This window comes from Dermacentor albipictus, chromosome 3, assembly GCF_038994185.2.
Source record: "Dermacentor albipictus isolate Rhodes 1998 colony chromosome 3, USDA_Dalb.pri_finalv2, whole genome shotgun sequence".
NCBI classification, from domain to species: domain Eukaryota; kingdom Metazoa; phylum Arthropoda; class Arachnida; order Ixodida; family Ixodidae; genus Dermacentor; species Dermacentor albipictus.
The window spans coordinates 159,786,807-159,805,948 of NC_091823.1; the positions used below are offsets into that span (position 1 = coordinate 159,786,807).

A 19,142-nucleotide genomic window follows, 5' to 3' on the forward strand; every position below is an offset into this window, starting at 1 on the left:
CCCGTTTGGGTTTCCTTTGTAGCAATTGCTATGAACGGGTGGATGTCTGATTTTCCCTTTATTAATTACTTCTCTCCACCTTGCGGGTTTCCGCAGAACTACTACTTCTACAGTTCTATCTGCGCCCCCTCTGCCTTCGCACGTTAGTAGCAGGGGAAGCGCTGCAGTTTCTGCAATGCTTCTGAGGGGAGTCACGGATAATTACAGCTGTCAAACGGCTTATTGGCGACGGCCAGGGAGCTCCAGAGGGCATTGTGCACTGTGTTACTTTTGGAAATGCGGTTGTTTGCTTGAAATCAGAGGTACAAGCAGGACTCGATGGGAAACAAAGGTCAGTGGGACGCCTCGCACTGGGCGCTCACGGGAAGACTGCAAATTAAGCTGTTCAGGGTGATATGTTAAAAGCACTTCTTGTTGGCCTAGTTGGTAGCTGTTCATTATAAAATATGAAGACGCCCAATAAACAGACACACACAAGAGAAGAGAACGGGACAGGGCCCCCTGTCCCGTTCTCTCCTCTTTTGTGTGTCTGTTTATTTGGCGTCTTCATATTTTATAATGAACAGGGTGATATGGGCTGGACTAGTTTTGATGTGAGGGAAGCTCACCGGTAAATTGATTATGAAGAACGACTGAGGCATATGGAAGAAAGTAAATGGGCTGGAAGAGTGTTAAGGTATCTGTACAGGAAAAACATATTCACAGCGGAGGAAAAGAACTAGGAAGCTTACCAGCAAGTATGCAGCCTGTGGGGTGAGCAGCACAGCAACAAAGAACGTCAAGTGGAAAGTCAGAGAGGCTGAAATAAGCTCATGGGTGGCGGCAATGGAAAAGAAACCTGCCATGAGTAACTACCAAAGAGGAAAAAAAGAAATCAGGAAAAAGCAGTTTAAATAACTCAAAGGGAAGCTCATTACTTTTCGAAGCGAGATCAGGATGCCTCTGAACACGCGCCTAGAAAGCGAGATATAAGACGGAAAAAGAAGCATGTGCTTGCTGCGGTAAAACTAGGGAAACGGTGGAGCATGTTTTATTATGATGTCAAGACATCTGCCCAGCGGTCGATTTAGGCACCACTGGCCCACTTGAAGCCCTTGGGTTCAGCGAGAGCAGAGAAAAAGTAAACATGTGCGCAATAGAGATTAGTAAGAGGGGATAGGAAGATTGGTGGAAGAAATGTAGTGAAACGACAAAAAATGGAGGCGTACAAAAGCAAAGTTCATTAGGGGGTCAGGAAATTTGATTGTGGGAGTTCATTATTTTTTTAACCTAGGTAGGAGATTAGGCAGTATAATAGCAAGAGCTTGGTGGCGCAACCCACCGCCCCGTTCCAAAGCGGACGCTCATAACACCCAACCATCCATGCATACGATGCACATTTGACGCGGCGGGGCGAAAACGAGTTTCTCCCGTCGCCTTTCCTCTCTTACTCACGCCTGTCATCCATATACACGCTCTGACGACCCCCCGATGCGGTGTGCGCGACAGCATCTGCTCACAGCAGCAGCACAAGTAGCAGCAGCAGCAGCAGTGGGAAAGTCGAAGGAAGAGGCAAAAAATGCTTCGTCTTAAAAGCTCAACCTTTTCTTTTTGTGCTGATCTAGCGGCTCTCAATATATAACAATTGCGTTTATAGACATCGAAGCGTTTTGGAACACTGTCAATAACAAAGTACGAAGTGGCGTCTTCCAAGAGCGTCTCTGAGTGACCTTAATGAACGCGCGCTGTCACGCGTCTCTGTGGACGCAAACCACCATTCCTCGCGAAGCGCGGGAAACGCCAGGCGCGTAGACGCTAACTTGCGCGTGTACATGTAGTCTGGGCTCTAGATCTACAGCACGAAAGTCACTTCGCTCTTGCTGCTGCCGCGCTTGCTCAAGCCAGCGGTTTTACAGAGTGTGTCCGTGGTCATTGAGTGCGATGTGTTCATGTTGGCCTGTGCGCGCTGCACCATGCTTAATTCAGTACGCGAATTTTTCCAACTTTGCACGGCCGATAGAACCACTATCCTTCGTATAACTGTCTTCTAATTTGCTCTCGCAATCGATGCTTCGCTTTCTGGAGAAATTTAGACTTTTGATGTACACCATACAGAGTCTTTCTAGCTTCTACTGGGCATCATGATGAATTTCGACTTCTTGGCGCCAGTCTGACAGTTGAGCGCCTCTTGTGGAAGTGGCAGTCAGCAGGCAATAACTCAGCCGCTAGTTTCCAACACCAGATACCGAAGGCTTGCAGGATTGCATGCTGCCTTGAAATGTCTTGCGCGCCAAGGACACAATGCTATTGCCATGGACTTTCGAGCACATCACTGGCGTGGACCGTCTATGTGCGATTCTTTTGCTCCCTGATTTTCGATAAATTAGGCCATGGGGGCATCCTCATAGTAACAAAGGAATTCAGTCAATAAATATTTCCCGCTTGCTCACCAATACCCCATAGGGTTATGTTGCCACTGTTAGTGAACAGCTGTTGCTGATAGCAGTGCAGACGAGGAAGACGAAGTCTCGGTAAGCGTTCTGTTCACATCACTGCACTTTCAACGGCGGCCCAAGAATGACTTCAGGCACGCCGTGAGTCAATCATTTGCTAATGTTGCTATGCTCGCTTCTACCTTTCAATCCTTACTTTTAGCCGTAGTGAGAACGCACTCGTACTTTTCTGTTGAAAAGTTCAATCTTTGTTCCCTATCGCTTAGCGTCGAGAACGTGATAAACGCACTCGAGTGAGAGCGTCCTTAATGATGGCAAGTACGAGAAAACCATTCAAGCTAACGGAAAATATATTCTTAGGTTGAGTGGATCCCCGGAATTCCTGTGTGTTATGCAAAACGCAAGGATAGCGGTAAACACAAGTCTAGGTTTCGTAAAACATGCTTGGGATTTATTTCCTTAAGTAGCAAGGGAACATGTCGTGTGTTCCCATGTTAAAGTCCTCGCCACGCCGATGAGGACGCCGCAACTTGAAACGTTTCAGACTCTCCGAACCACAAGGAACCGCATTCACAGTCTTACTCTAAAATTGTTCGTAAGAGAAAATTTCAGCCAATTTTGATGTTTGACTTATCACTGGAGAAGCCGGCAGACCAACGAAAAAGAGCATTTACAAACAAAAGCTGCTGTAAATCCGGCCCCAGAATTTCTAGGCTATACGTGCGTTTGGACTTCACAATGTCTTGCTGCCGCATAACATAAAGAGCTCTTCTACAAGGGCGCTAGTGGTTTGCTAACAATACACGTTGAACTGCATTGAACACGTTGAACTGAAATACATTGAAAGAAACAAATGTGTCGCTCCTTTTGGGGGTGCTTGGCCTGTCCACTGGGAAGTGGGTAGCCCAAGCTCTCTATCTCCGCCGCCTTCACGCTGAAGAACGGCTCCCGAAGTTCGCTGAATTTAAAAGCTGGCTGTAATATCCTGTTTCCATATCCAGTTTCAGTTTCGAATGGGTACGACCGCTGGTGCCACTCCGCGCCTAACGCTGTAAGTGTGCCCTGATGCATTTCCTCTCGTCTCTCCGGAATAAACCGATTCTTTGTGTGGTCCTCGACTCGAGCAGTCCGGCTCTTCTTTTGCAGCGCTTCACGCCAGGCTGTAGGTCCTGCGTCCGGCCGCCCCGTCGAAGTTGTTGTTTACACGTCTTTATTCATATTTTTTGCCCTTAAAGGGTTGCGGTGAATTGGCTTGGGAAGTGGCGGGAGTGAGAAGGTAAGGGAAACAATGTGGTACTTAATTATCTACATTACAGGGTCTGATGCTTTCGCTGGTACGCTCGAGAAGAAGAAGCCTGGTCCCAGTGGCTGGCGCCTCAGGATCATCCAGGAAGTCGTACACTGACCGCCAGAGCTCGTTGGCGGTCGCAGCACTGCAGTGTCTCGCTAGCGCCCAGGTCTGTAGGGAAGGTGGTCGCCATTCCGTTGGAAGCGAAGCAAGAGCCCTTTGCATGGGGCCAGAATACAGCGGGTAGTCCCAGATTAAGTGTTCGAGGTCCGCCCTGGTGTTGCAGGGGTTGCAGGTACCCACACGCGAACATTCCAGGCCACGAGGGTCCTCCTTTCTGCGAAAACGCTGCACGAGGAAGGGAATAAGGAGGGTGCCGGTCTGTACCTGCCGGAGCAGAACCTGCTGCCGACGAGTAACAGCCTGGGAGGGAAGGGGAGGAATGTCTATGAGATTGGACGTATTGAAGCGATAGCTGCGCCAGTGGCGCTTGGCTTCGGCTATTGCTTCCATGGAATCGTACCACTGACTGTGTATTTCCGTGTCTTCAGGTACGTTGTTCAGTAATTGTTCGGGTGGTTTCGACAGCGCTGATAGCAGCGTGGCGCGCGCTAGTCGATGGACCCGTTCATTTTCAGGTATGCCCGTGTGCCCCGGGATCCAGTGTAACTGAAAATCATGACCTTGGTCACGCAGACGACACACGTGGAGGCGGAGTTGTTGGACCACAGCAGTGGTATGAGTGTCCTGGCAAGCTGTAAAGGCATTTTGAGAGTCCGTAAACACTCTGTAGTGGTGCTTAGTCTCCCTTGGAAATTTGTTGGCAGTGTGTTCAGCATGCTTGGCAAAATCTAGGATCGCATACAGTTCTGCCGTAGAGCTTTGAACGACATGTTTTGTGAGGTGGAGTTTACTGCGCCGTTCGGTTGCTTCCATATTTGTCCACGCCGTAGCTCCTCCTCTGGTCCTCCGATAGAAGCATCCACATAGACTATATGGCACCTGCCAGAGTTGTCGTTGCCCCCCTCACGTAGTTTGTGCGTATATTTCTTATGGCGTTTGGCGTGGGCCTGTCTTCTTGCCAATTGATCTTGTCCCATGTTCTTAGGCAGTGGCTTGGGATCCGCAATTGGTACGTGCTCCCAAGGGGGAGACATCCGTGGAAGCGCCAGAAGGTTAGAGATGTCATGCCAAATTTAACCAATGTGGCCCTTCCTGCGTTTGTGGACTTGAGGCGTGTCACATGAGTATGCTCGTGCGTTGAAATAAGATCAGCGATGTCACCCAAAGCGCTGCAGCTTTTGAGTGCAGGGACTGGCGTGTACTTTGGCAATCCTGTCATTACTCACCTTGCCTCGTTGTTGAGGCGTTCCAGAGTATGTAGCTGTGTTCGAGTGATGGGGTGAAAAGAGGCGCCATACAGGATGCGACAATGCAGGAAAGCCTGCACAAAATGTCTCATTTCTTTTTCTTTAACGTCCCTTGTACGCTTGGAAATCCTGCGGAGGATTTGAGTGGCCTGCTTGGTGACCTTCACTGTTTTATTGTACCACGTTATGGATATACACTGCTCGTCTCAAAACATTCCGAGTATGCGGATGACCCGCTTTCTTAGAATGGGTGTCTGTCCGATCGAGGGGTGGACGCTGGCTTTCTCCTCGTCCTTCGACTTTGACCTTTTCCCACCATGGATAACGACAAACTCGGTTTTCTCCGGTGCTAGCGTAAGCCCTATCTCCCTCGTGATGGTATTCAACGCCGTCTGCAGGACCTTCTCATGTTCTCCTAGGGAACCTCGCGTAGTCCACAGCGTCAGATATTTTGCGTAGATAGCATGCTCAATCCTTGTGATTGTCTCTAGTTTTGCAGGAAGAGCAGCTAAGACGATGTTAAATAATGTTGGAGCGATTACGGCTCCCTGTGGGACTCAAACCCCGTTATGATGATAGGAGCTGAGGTCGCTGCTTACTTGAACTTGAAACGTTCTGTCTTGCAGGAACGCAGCAATAAAGTTGTGCATGTTGTCTTTGATGCCCATTTCTTGTATCGCCTGCATGATAGAGGCGTGGGGAAGGCTATCGAAAGCTTTCCTGATGTCCACCCCAACAACTAAGTGACGACACGAGGACGAGACATCGAGCACGTCCTCTTTTAGGCGGAGCCTAATATTCTGAGTAGAAAGACGAGGCCGGAAACCGTAGCGAGTGTGAGGCAGAAGACAATTTACCTCCAACCACCATATTAACCTTGCGTTCACCATGCTCTCCAAACGTTTGCACAGACACGACGTGAGCGAAACTGGTCTTAAGTTTCCCAGGCGGTTCGGTGGTTTGTTCGGTTTCGGAATAAGCTTGACAATAGAGTGGCACCATTCTCGTGGCAGAGTTCCTTCTTTCAATATAAACTCCGCCAGAAGAGTAATTTTGCATCCTTCGGTAAAATTTTGGATGTGCGCTGCCGTGATTCCATCAACCTCTGGTGCGCCACGGGTGTTCATTCTGCGTATGGAGTCTTTGAGCTCGCTGGCCGTGAAGGGCTGGTTTAGATCATCGTGTCAGTCTTGGTCATCGTCCCTCGCATAGGTTCTATTTATGGTACTATTTGACTGGGTAAAAATATATCTGCCGCTTTCGCTCCGAGTTCGGCATTGGTGATACCTTCTTTTAAGGCAACACGGGCTGCGCCGTCTGAGGCTTTACGGTGTCCAAGATGAGATTTCAATATAGCCCACACCCTGCTTGAATTAGTCGATCCGTTGTGTTGCTCGCACACCTGCATCCAATGCTCGGAAGCTAGCTCTACCGTATGCTTCTCGATTTCCTCTTGTAAAGAGCGTAGTTTAGTTCGTAGTGTCCGGGGGCACCCCTTCGCTGGATAAGTAGACAGAAGTCTGAGCCTGCGGTTCCATAGATGCAGCAGGTGCCTATCCGGATCAGGTTGGTCCGGAGAAACCCGCAGCGTCTTAGTTGCTGTGCGCTTGGCACGCGTCATAGCTTGGGTTAAGGAGTCAAGATTGTTAACTGGGCCGTTTTCTTCTAGCAGCATCCGATATTTGTCCCAGTGCGTAATCGTACTATGCCGTTTGTAAGATGACGGGCGGCACGAGGAACCATTTGCTCTTACTGTGATGGCAATTGGAAGATGGTCACTGCCAAGAGGGTCCTCTAGAAGTTTTCATTGGCAGGTTCTGGGTCTCGAGGACCATGTTAGGTCTGGTGTCGTTTCTGCTTGCCTTGTGTCCTGTCCGAGTCTTGTATGGAATTGCGGCAGATTAAAGATCGATAGTCCATAATGGTTACACTCTTCCATGATACGACGACCGCGTGGGCTGCACTTACTATATTTCCAGGCTACGTGTTGAGCATTGAAGTCTCCACAGATTAGAATTGTATCCTTGGGATAGATCTTCCGAAAATGTTGTATGTAGCTAAAGTCTACCGATGCGCGCTCAGTCTTCCTTCGTGCGTTTTCTGGGCGTATGTACACGGAAAAAACAATGATTATTCTTTCGGGCGTGAGTTGAATCCGGCATCCAGTAACGTTAGCAATATTCGAACACCAAGGCTCAGTGTCCACCTTTGTGTGGGTGAGTCTTCGATCCACATACACAGTTGTGCACACAGGTGTGTCGGTGTCTTCGGGGAAGCCATAGCACTCGTAGTATGGTAAGCGTGGCATGAAGCAGTTCACCTCCTGCAATGCCAGAACGGCGGGTGTGAGACTGTTATGAGAGAGGCCCCAGCATAAAATCTTGTCTGCTTTTTTCTTCTTGAGGGAGTGGCAGTTCCACTGAATCACGGTCGGGATGGCTCCGCGCACATCCAGACCGTGACCGCGAACATTAACTTGAGTGATTAGCTGAGCCATGTTGTGTGTGAGCCATCTGCGTCGGAGCTGTCTGTACAGGTAGCAAAGGCGCCGTATTAACTGATGCGGCCGTGGTAAGACCTCCGAAGGAGAGCGTTGCATTGAGCATTAGGAGAGGCCGACGGTGCGACGGTGACGGTGCGAATGCATGTTTCGATAGCTCGTTCTATCATCGTTTGTACCCTTGACATGATGTTGTGTTCCATTTGTGCCAGACGTGTAGACAAGATGGCTTCGTAGTCAGGCTGAATTTGTGGTTTTGGCTGCGTTTCTAGCAGCTTATTCTGGCTCTGCTCTGGTACCCCGACAGTGAGGGCTCGAGAGGTAGTTTCGTGAACTTGTCCGTGCACACGTGCAGCTTCATTTGCTGAGAGTGAGGTGGGGACAGACTGGCCTGTAATTTTGTCGTGACTCGCTTTCGCGTGTTCTAACGCGTCGCTGTTAGCCACCTTGACGACATTAGGAAAGGTATGTTTGCCGTGGTCGAAAAGCGGTTTATTTACTGGCGGTATCGCAGGATTTGATGTTGATGGAGCGCGGGGAGGCCCAGTGTAAAAGTTGTGTCTCTTGGTCACTGTCATTTGAGGGCGCTCATGAGCTTGCGGTTGTGACCCCATGGAGTTCTGGCATTGCTTCTGAGGGCGTTTTGACTTCACGGGCAGCTGCTGGTTGATCTTTATGCGCTGGGTGCAGTCTCGAGCAGTTGCAAGGTGTTTGCCTTCACAATTGCGGCTTTTCGGCACCTGGTTGGGACAGACCTCGTCACTGCCAAGCTGCTTTCCGCCACATGTGGCATAACGCGGGCTGTTAAAATTCGGACAATGCTGTGTTCCGTGTCCTAATTTGTGGCACGTCTCACAAGCGTTGACCTGTGACTTGAACGGGTAGACTCGTATTGTGAAAGACTTGAGCCCGATTTTGCATGGAAGGCTAGCTAGTCCCTTTAAAAGTGACTACAGCTGTGCGTTTCTCCCCAATGGGGCGAGCGCTGATAATGTCGCACTTGCGACCGTGAAGGTTCATCATAAGCTGCTCGGCAGTCATTCCTCCTGCGTTTCGGATAATGCCCTGGATTTGATCCTTTTGTATGGCCTCGTATGCTTGAAATGCAGTTGGCTTGCCATTTATTGGAAGCTGTAATAAAGTCAGAAGGGCATCTCGCATTTACCGAGTAAAGTAAAAATTATTTTAAGAGGATGGGGCTTCAGCTCGGCCCCAACTCCAACGTCGCCTATTGAAATACATCTAAAACGCAGAAATGCTTTTCTGAGATAACTCGATGGCAGATTTTATTAAATTTGGTGCATTTGAGAAAAAAAATAATTATAGTGACTCTTGAAAGCGAAATCGTGAATTATGGTCTTGATTCTTTTGCAGAAATAGCCGAAAATTGGTAATTTAAAAAAAAGGATAGAAGCACGAAGTTTAAGAATCAGTAACTATGCTCAGTAATACATATTGCAGTTTTTTTTAATTACATCCGTCAGAACCTCCAAAGCGGACAGATCTGATACATTAAGTTATATCTTACACGAATTTGTTACCTCTACAAATATGTTGCCATAATGCTTCTCACATGCTATTGGTATATTTGAGAGCCATGTATAATACATCAAATTTGTCCGCTTTAGGTGTACTATTACATGCATGTACAGGATTACGATATAATTTTTGATCGCGGAGTTGTAAACTTGATTGTTTCGTTTTATGAAAGTTAGAAATCTTGAACAATCTTTATAAAAATATTGACAGCCTAAATAAAAAATGTGCTTCCAATAGCCCCTAAACTTAACTTTTTTCCTTTGAATAAAAACGTTTTTTCCTGTCCCAAGTGTTTGGATGGGAGTCCCGCAAGCTAACGCTGCGTTTTAACTGCTGTCGTTTAGTATGGGTAAATACGTACACTAAACCAAAGCTAAATACTGAACACGACACCCCGGCCGCGGCTTTCCTGTCGCTTCCCAAGGCGATGCAATGTCCCATATCGTCTCAAAATGCAAATTCCCATAAGAAAAGAATGAGGAAAGCTGGCGCACTCTCACATTTACAATTGCTGCTAGGCGACTCAAAGCACACGCCAAGCGCCTCAAAGCGGCAGCTTTCATAAGGGAATGAGTGCTGTAAGGTTGTCGTTCGGCCGTTCTACGCATGCGTCTCTGGTCTAAAGCCTCGGTTGGCCGCCCTGAAAGACGAGTTGAAATTCAAGTATCCCCCGCGACAACATTTAATTAGGCGACAGCTTTTGCTAAGTGCGTTCTGTCTTAATTTGTGACATATAGACCCCATCTACTTCACTCAAAATAACAGATTAACCTTGCACCGCGCCTCTTGCCCCAAGAGCCGCCGTGTGGCGTCCGCAGAGTCCGGCGCGCGTTACGATACGGGTGGAATTCGGAAACGCCACTGCTCTCGATTTAGTTGCACTTTAAAAGACACCAGATGACCGAGAAGAACCTTGGTTTGAGCTAGTTGGTGGGGCTAGCTGGCGCCCGTCCTGTTGCTGGGTCCTTTGTCCTCGTCTAGAGTGCGCGTTGAATTTCTTCGAAAGTAGAAGCAGATGATCGAAAGGAATCCCGATTCCCGCACAACCGCATCGCTCATAACCGGCTGTACTTTTTGAAGACCTTAAACCCCACATAATGTGCGCACACACTTGAGTAAAAGGCTGCATCCCAGTTAGCCCATTTACGATTGTGGCATTCTGCACATGAATCTTTACAGCAAAAGTTGATCAGCTCGCAGCGTTTCCTGTTCAAAAAATGAAGAATCACGGAAATAATTTAGTGGCGATTTGGCGGTAAATGCGATAGCAATGGGGGAACAATACGTTCTACCTCTTCGAGGTCTCAGGTCCATGGTTTCAACCGCGTTCACCACATGGCTAAGTGTGGTTCAGGAGCTCACTCGACATACGTGCTGCCTCTTCGGGGAGCGAAGTGTTACTGAAGATGGTTTGGAGGAGACCACCGTCAGTTGCAAAAAACACGGTGTACCAAGCATCGTGCGCCAACATTTAGAAATATGAAAATGTCGTGCAGCTGGACAGAACCAAAGTAATTTTGTTTGCCGTTGCTTGGAGATACTCAGATTACTTATTTCACTCAGCCTAATTGAACAATTAGCCTTAATTAATTAACCAACTTATCAAACATTATGAGTGTATGAGAAGTATCGTGAAAATTATAGAGCAACATGGAAACTCCCGATACATCTTTCGTTTGCTGAATACTTGCTACATAGAAGTGTTTTTCTCAGCTTGAAAGAAGCCGGCGAGCACATGAAAAATTGCCGCGCAACAGGCCGCTCGAGGCTCAGGGTTCATCGTGAACAAATTCAGCGCAATGAATACATTCACGAGTGATTACGTAGAAAATAAATAACGGAAGAAAAAGCACGACAACCTCATGGCTTCTGATTCATTTGCAGTAAATGAGGAAAAAAATATGAAGAGCGAATAACAAGTAATCCTGATTTACCACCTGATCCTGCTGCGTAGAACTGTGTCCTTTAAGACAATTTTCAGCCCTGCCTTTCAGTGCGCGCACCGCAGAGCTGTAATCGTAGCACATAGTGCGTGAAGCTCTCGGAAAGATGGCTACGCGTCATTTAGATGTCTTCTGAAACTTTGGCCAAACTTTCGTATCGTTCACGTAGTCAGTGTCAGTGACAAAAGCCGGAAAGCAGCTTGCTGCACCGCACAACCTCGTGTGCTGTTGTAAACAGAGGGAACGGAGAGCGGCGGACGCAAGCAATGGGTGCGCCGCCACGTAATTCATGGCGGCGTCCATGGGTGTGAGGTGAAAATGGTATACAAAGCCGGCGCACCAAATTGTAAACGGTTACGTCTTTTCACATCGCTGAGACTATTTGCGTAACCCAGTCACACAGCCATGGCTGTGCAATAAACTTGCGAGCACCCCCCCCCCCCCCCCCCCAATCTTCCTCTTTGTATACGCACGGCTGTGCACACAACCAAAGCTGCAGCAAAATCGCGCCATGCTCGACAGGGATTCGTCCGCCCCGGAGCACTCGATCCCTCCGCGGATCATGTGGTTGCACCAGAACCTGCCCTGGAGCCAGTTCATCTTCGTGGAGACGGTGGTGGTGGTCGCCATCACGGTGCTCGTGGTCGTGGGCACGCTGGTGGCACAGGCCGTGCTAGGCGTCTACGCGCCTCCCTGCACCACGTCGGCCTGCGACCAGGCCATGAACTTGGCACGCAGCTCCCAGCACATGGAAGCACCCCCCTGCGACGGCTTCTACGCACACCTGTGCGGCGGTACCTCGAGCGACTACTTCCGGCGTCACCCGCTCGTGCACGCCATGTCCGCCGCGCTGCTCGATAGAGCCGCCGCAGTCGGCAACGACTCCAAGAACAGGGACGCGTTGGACAAAGCGGCAGTCTTTTATGCCAGCTGCCACAAGCAATTCCTACCTTCTGCGGAACAGTCTGACCTGCACCAGGATGTCACCAACCTACTAATTATCATCAAGGTACTCCAGAGGAAAAAATGCTCAACCCTTTCTAGCGCAATGATTCTTCGCGAATAGCAATGCCCTGCTATGGATATCTGACGACCTGACAAAATCCCGAGTAATGACTAAAGCGAGAAATCACAATTACAAGAACTCGGAATGTAAACCTTGTGTACACTTAGTGCCACTCAGGCTATTGGCTTTAGCTGAAATTTTGGAAAGCACGTCTACAGCACGTTTAGGCACAGGGCTATAAGGCCTGTCTGCCGCATACCTCTGGAGCATACCGGCTAAACTCGGCGAAGTGTAAAGAGCCTTCAGATAATTGGGGACCATAATTCACACATTGAGAACCTAGATTGTATGGTTTGGAGATATAACACACTGAGGAGAATTACACCGTCAGGGGTAGATTGAATACATAAATACTCTTTCTACACCCTTAATTTATTCAAAAAATTGCAAATTCGATGTATTCGATATCAGAACAGACTTAGTGCACCCTTTGATTATTTTCGGGGTGTTAAAATGGTGTTATGTGTGAAATATACATGTTACGAATCTTAAGGGTGATCCGTGCGGTTCAACTTTTAAAGAAAGTACCCGTACGCGCTTCTTTGCGAGTGGCTTGTGCAAGTCACTGGCAACCGCAGTAGGCTGCGGTTGTCATCCTGGTACTTCTGTAGTATGGAGAACTTTGGTGATTAAGTAGAGAGATGGGTATTTTTGTTTGATTTCCTAACAGGCCTTTCGCTTTTCAGCGCTGGCTTTCTCTAAAATTTTCCAGTTTGTTGTCGTTGCATAGATGAGCTGCCAAGTGGCAGCGAATAGTAGCACGTCAGCCAGTGATACTGCTTCAGACACCTTATAAAGTAAAACTATTCGAATGTTTTTATTCCAATCTCATGACGTCAAACTTACGTAACCGCAGACGCAAGCGTCGGGCTGTGACCTGCCGCGTCACTTAAGCCGCCCAATAAAACGCTCTCCTATTTTAAAGGTCGCTTTTGTTTGCTTTCAAAGCTATTAGGGTTGCCTACATTGACAGATTTTCCTTATCTAACTGGCTGGCAATACCTGAGGAGCACACAGAAGTGGAGAGCGTTTCGTTGGTGCCGAGCTAGGGCAGGGAAAGCAGACAACCGGATGAGGAGGCTAGCTTCGGCGTCTGGGATTGGCCCACTCACCTAACATCAATCAATCCCAACATCAGGTTCTACCATTTTTCTTCAAGGCCTCACGAAGCGGAGCGTCGGGCGCGCTGGATAGCTGCAGTTCGTCGCGCTGGGCATGCGAAACTTCTCGCTATGCTGACTGCTTCGCTGGTCTTGAAGCTTGCTTGATTATCTGCGTTCTAAAATTCGGTCTTTTGCACCTACAGCCCCGTCCGCAGACCTACATAGCAGCAGGCATGGCTGGTGATTCACGATTTGAGACCCGGCCCCAGCGACAATTAACAATTCGACTGTTGCGAAGTGGTGAAGTGACCAGGTGTGTGCAAATGACCACAAATGGTCGGGCTGATTCGTTGAGAATTCACTACCCCACTACGAGAAGCACTGGTTAGAGAGTTAAATGTGCTCATCCTTGACGTCAAGCCAGCACGTTCAGGCGTCGCAGCAAGGTAGTATTGATTGCAGCACATCGATGTTCGAGCGCTGTCATTAAAAGCTACATTAAGCGATCAGCGCACGAGCTAGCGCTGCAGCGCGATTCGCATGTACGTTACTGCGAGCTCATATGCATTGCATCAGTTATTTATCAGTTGCTAAAGGGGCAGATAGCCGCTACTACAGTGTAGACATAACTACTTGTCTAGCGGCATGCAGTCAACAAAGATTGCAGGAGGCACATTGTTTCGCGGCATGCTGAAAGACCGCTGCCGTCGCGGCGCGTACCGTTGTGCGCTCGAGCAGTTCCGTACACGTGATGTCTGCTTATCGCTGCTGTGAATTCATTTATAGCAAGCATTTTCTCGTGTTCGTGCGCCTGAATCTAGCAGCTAGCGTGCAAACCTTACCTGAAGTTCAACTTCGTACGCGACTCGCTTCACTTGCGATTGACAGCGCGCTAAAACTTCGCCGCTTATTTCTTGAACGGCGAGCACGTATTCGGCGTTGTATAATTTATTGCCTTTACGTAGCGTGCCCCCCCTGAAAAAATCTTCGGCGCCCGATATTCGCTGCAGGCCGTGGTACAACAAAACCGAAAGTGGCGGGTCCATTTTGTAAACGTGCTTTCCGAAGCGGAGGACTGAGCTTGGTACTACCCAGTTCAGGACAGAGGGCGCTTTTTAGCTCCATTTTCGCAGCGCCTCCTGGGCAATGCAAGAGCCCGATAGTACTGCAGCCCCCCTAGGCGACTTCTCACCGTATGAGCTCCCTCGTGCGTGCGACGCTTTTCAATGTATCCGCTTCTAAGCTTTCGCCTCACTGTCGGCACTCGCGGCAAGAAGTGCAAAATTTAATAATTTGCTCGATCTCCGTTTGTCATTGTCATAAGAAATTTCTAGCATTCAAAACGAAAACAGATACTTAAAGAAATAAAAATGTTCGTTATTTTATTTGTTGTATTTTAACGTATTCGTTTGAGTGAAAGTCTAGGTGCAAGAATGCTGCCTTCTTGTTGTGCAGCCTTCTGCGCTTGAAACGTGGAAGCAGCGTGCCGCGCGCGCAGGGTGCGCTCATGATGTCATACGCGGCTTTTTGTCTACATATTTTTTTGCCTGTAGCTTTTGCGTGTTCCGCGCTATCTCCGTTCACTGACTTCCGTCGAGCAAACTCAGGTAAAACTCGGGTGAACGAGAAACTCGGCGCATCCTGCATAGCACCCCATGTCCCCTATTGTATAGATGCAATATTGTTTTGGGACGTTTAACTAAAGTTTCATTTGAATCTGCATGCCGTTCGATATTCGACTGTGCGCGATGTAGGGATGTGCGCTTTATGTTTTTACTAATTGGTACACACAGTTTATGGAAAAGAGGATTATTGGACCACATTGCTGAGCCCGTTCTTACTTCGTCAGTACAGTTACAATGTATGATTGTTCTCGTAAAAGACATTTATGATGAAAGGGAATTTCAACCAGACCGGTACCTTCGATTGATTACTTGTTTTTCATTGTCTCCCTTTTAGGATCACATATATGCTCGTTTTCTTTATCAGTTACTAGTCATACGATTGGCACTTGTCTTGTTATTGATAATGTGACATGCATTGCCTTTTGCCTGTGTAATTACTGCATGCGATGTTAACTCGCGGCAGTAAATGCCGTCTACGAAAAAAAAAAGAAATTAACCGGCTGAGATGTAAAACTTCGTACTGACACTCTGTAGGTGCGCGGTTTCAGTACAGGTGATGTATACTGCGCGGCTCTATCTGTGTTCTCGCAAAGGACCTCGGCGTGCCTTCAACGGACACCAGTGCCACTGGCAAACATGCAGCCTACTAGAAGAAAAAGGATAGCAGATATTGCTGTAGAAAGGGAAACGTATTGTACGATTCCGGCAGTACAGCTATTGTAGAAAAGGGTCTAATTTTCAATAAAATCTTTCATATGTGTGCATTCCTTCAAGCATCCTTTCTCTGGGTGTTAGGGGTGTAAGGAGGTGTAGACATTAAAAAGCGCTCTTAAGGGTAAGGTTTCGATGTAAAAGGAGAATTCGTTTTTTCTCCGCAGCCACTACACCAAACATGACGAAGCTTGTTGCATTTAAAAGAAAAACTTAAAATATAGTGACTGCTGGTTTCAAATTTTTTATTTAGCTCCTAAATTTTATACTTAAAGTTGTCAAATGTCGCAAATCTTTATAGAACGAAACTCTCAAGTTTACAGCTCCGTAACTCGGTAATGAGGAATGATATCAAAATGTTGTGGATTGCATCTCATAGTATATCTAGAGCGGACAAAATTGGCATGTTACACATGAATCTCAAAAATTTAGTAATGTGTAAATTCAGATTTTGCAGAACCCTTGTACACAATGTAAAAAAATGCACGTGATATATAACTTGACATATCGAATTTTTCCGCTTTGGATGATCTAATGGATGCCTTTTACAGAACTGCGATATCTGCCCTTGCCGGAGAGCTGTTAATTTGTAATTTTTATGATTCTACTTCTTGGAACTTCCCAATTTTTAAACATTCTTCTGACATAATTCAGGCCCTAAATCGAATTCGCGCTTCCAGCAGTCACTAGAATTTACCTTTCTCTCTCAAATGCAACAAATTTCATTAAATTCGGTCCAGGGGTTATCTTAGAAAAGCGTTCTTGCATTTTACATGTATTTGAATTGGCCGCGTCGGGCCCGAGATAAAGCTTCGATACTCTTGAATGCGATGATTTATTTGCGTTCAAGGTATCGCTACAGTATAAAGAGATCGCGATAAAAGGCTTCGATATACTACCAAAAACAATGACATTTGCTTGAGTTTTCTATCGTTCGAGTACACAGAAGTACCCATTTGTAACGCTTCGTTAAGACAAGGGAGGATATTAGCGACTCTAGCTCAGCGAGAAAACGCCACGAGTACTTACACCATCGGCGCTCATCAAGAACGGCCTCTGAGCTGTTCTTTAAGTAGAGTTTCTTGAAAAAAGAAACAACTAGAGGGAAGTGTGACGCTTATGTGTGCTGGGCATCTGAACTCCCTTTTCTCTAGAAATAGCTCAAAACTTTAAGCAATATATTGTGTTATGAATGCGACCGTTTGGATTATGTGTTCATGTGCGTAGAGACTTTTCGCTTTCGTACGTTTAGCAATTTATGAGTGCTTCGAAATTTAAGAAACTCCAGTGGAATAGATGACCCTTCGTGGATGCCTGAAGCCGCAAACAGGAACAATAGGCAAATTGGTGCGCCACCGATCAGTTCCGTGGTGGTTGAACGATCGGAGCGTCAGAATTCCGTCTAGTGACTTTTGCAGGAAACATATGCCAGGCATATGCAGAGACATATGCAGCGACAAAGACCTCCAAGCTATGCTGGTTACCTGTTGTGAACAAGTATAAGAAAATTAGCGCTTTTAGCTCGATTTCTTTCTTTTTTTGTGCGCTGTTCGCATTATCTTGGCATATCTCAGCATTGCCAACTCGCAAAATATATAAGGCTAAATCTTGAAACGACCGTCTTTCATTGCTTTTTGTAAAAAAATTATTGGAGACGTTTCGCCACGGATTGCAAGATATTTGCAGGCCCTCGAGCAATATGAAAGGAATCGTCAGAATTGCTTTCAGAAAGTTGCAATGGTTAGATGCACACATGCTTCTTGTGATGAAAGAGTTCGATTAGACTAAATATTAGGCGGGGAAGCCGCTCATTACACATATACCTTCAAAGAGTAATTGTCAGGATATTTCCAACCTTCTAGCAATTGCCAATGTGCTCCACATAATTCTAACTTATACATCACGCTCAGAGGGACACTAGCGGACACTGGCCGCCGGACCAACTGTTTCTGCAGATCTACCCTCCAGAACTGTATCATTGTCTTCTGTGTGACGGTATACGAATTGAACAAAGTGCGATACAACCTTTTATATTCTTCTTAACTGTAACTTCGTTGCGCACAAATTGCCGCCAAAGGTCATGCTGCTGGTCCTCAATTTGAGTCGACCGCGCAAGAACGGACGAGTTGAAGCAATTCCCGCTTAAGTTGTCTCTCCAGCACTCTCTGTGAATCAGCCAGTGCTGACGTCACGTTAGAGGTACCGTTGTCCAAAATTGGTGCCGCTACTCTGATTTTCCATTCTAATTATATTGCTTTTAAAAGCTCCGTTCTCACCACGAACTGCGAATTTGATATAAAGAAGCCTTATCTTAGAATCTTGCTCGACCTAATATTTTCGCTTAATGTTCCCTAAAGATTCCCTACGTGCCACCTTCAAATTAATGCAACTACTTGTTAATTTCCACCCGATTATCTTCCGCCTATTTTTCAGCTGTCTTTTCAGAGCAGATGTGCATCGACAGCTGTTATCTTAATTATAGCTTCACTGTGAAACTTCTCGTGGGAGCACATGTATTAAAATACTGCTCCCGGCCTTTACCATTCTCTCCTCCTCAGACACGCTGGGAAGACATCGCGCAGCATTCGGTCAGTAGCACGTCAACGCTGAAGTTCATGCTCCGCCTAGTCCTCAGGTACCGTATTGAGCTGGCCATCAGGGTACGTCTCTACGAAGGCAACATGCACCTCAGGTCTGGCAACTCGCTGCGCAACAATCTCGGCCTGCCTGCGCGACAGCTGGAAGCTATGCTCAGCACAGCGGCAAACGCCAGCGGTGCCACATTGACATCGGCGCAGCTGACGCAGTTGCTGATCGTCGACGAGTCTCTCACGAACAACCTGAGCGGTGAAGAAGACGTGAGCATGTGGCCGCCGGACCAGCTGTTCCTGCAGATCTACCCGAGGACTCGCGAAGCGTGGATCGAAGCCCTGGCCGATGCTCCGCACGTGCTGCAGTCCCTCGAGCCGACCAAGCTGGTGTACGTGCAGGGCATGTCCTTCCTGCACACCTTCACCCACCTCGTCCTCGAGACGTCTGGCCGCATCACGCGCTCTGTGTGGCTCCTGGTGCACGCGCTCCTCCCGGCCCTCGAGGCGGAGGTCGTGCGTCGAACAGTGCCCTCGGAGCAGCTGGCGGACGCCGTCGTGTCCTTCTGCTACCGCCAGAGCCGCGAGTCCCAGTACGGCGTCGCCATGGAGTCCTTCCAGTGGACTCTGGCGATTGGCTCGCAGAGTGTACCGTCGGCGGTGAGCACCACGCAGGACTTGGTGCGCTCGCAGGCTGCGCTATCGGCGGCGAGGTTGTTCCGCGGTGGCCTGCTGCACGAGGTCATGGAGGTAAGCGCTGCAAATTCTCCGGAACAGCCAGTATACTCCGTTATTATGTTAAGATTTGCTAGTGTGATCCTCCTACTAAGCCTAGATCATTATGAAGACAAAAAAAGTGAAGGTTTGTTTATTGCTCTCCTCAAAGTAGCCATACATTACACTTAGTCCTGTTCATGGAAATGTGGAAACAAGCAGGTAAACTAAGGATACGTGCGCCAAATATACGTGGGTGAAAG

General features: G+C 47.7%; 1 protein-coding gene across 1 annotated transcript in view; it reads left to right on the plus strand.

The window, feature by feature from the left end:
• The first annotated feature begins 2,538 nt into the window (after window positions 1–2,538).
• Window positions 2,539–19,142, plus strand: part of LOC139057015 (uncharacterized) — a 218,104-nt gene continuing 201,500 nt past the window's right edge. Inside the window, exons 1-4 of the mRNA XM_070534821.1 lie at window positions 2,539–2,573; window positions 3,434–3,483; window positions 11,595–12,081; window positions 18,136–18,915. Coding sequence (XP_070390922.1) covers window positions 3,446–3,483; window positions 11,595–12,081; window positions 18,136–18,915 — 1,305 coding nt within the window. The 5' untranslated portion in view covers window positions 2,539–2,573; window positions 3,434–3,445. The remainder of the gene's footprint in view (window positions 2,574–3,433; window positions 3,484–11,594; window positions 12,082–18,135; window positions 18,916–19,142) is intronic.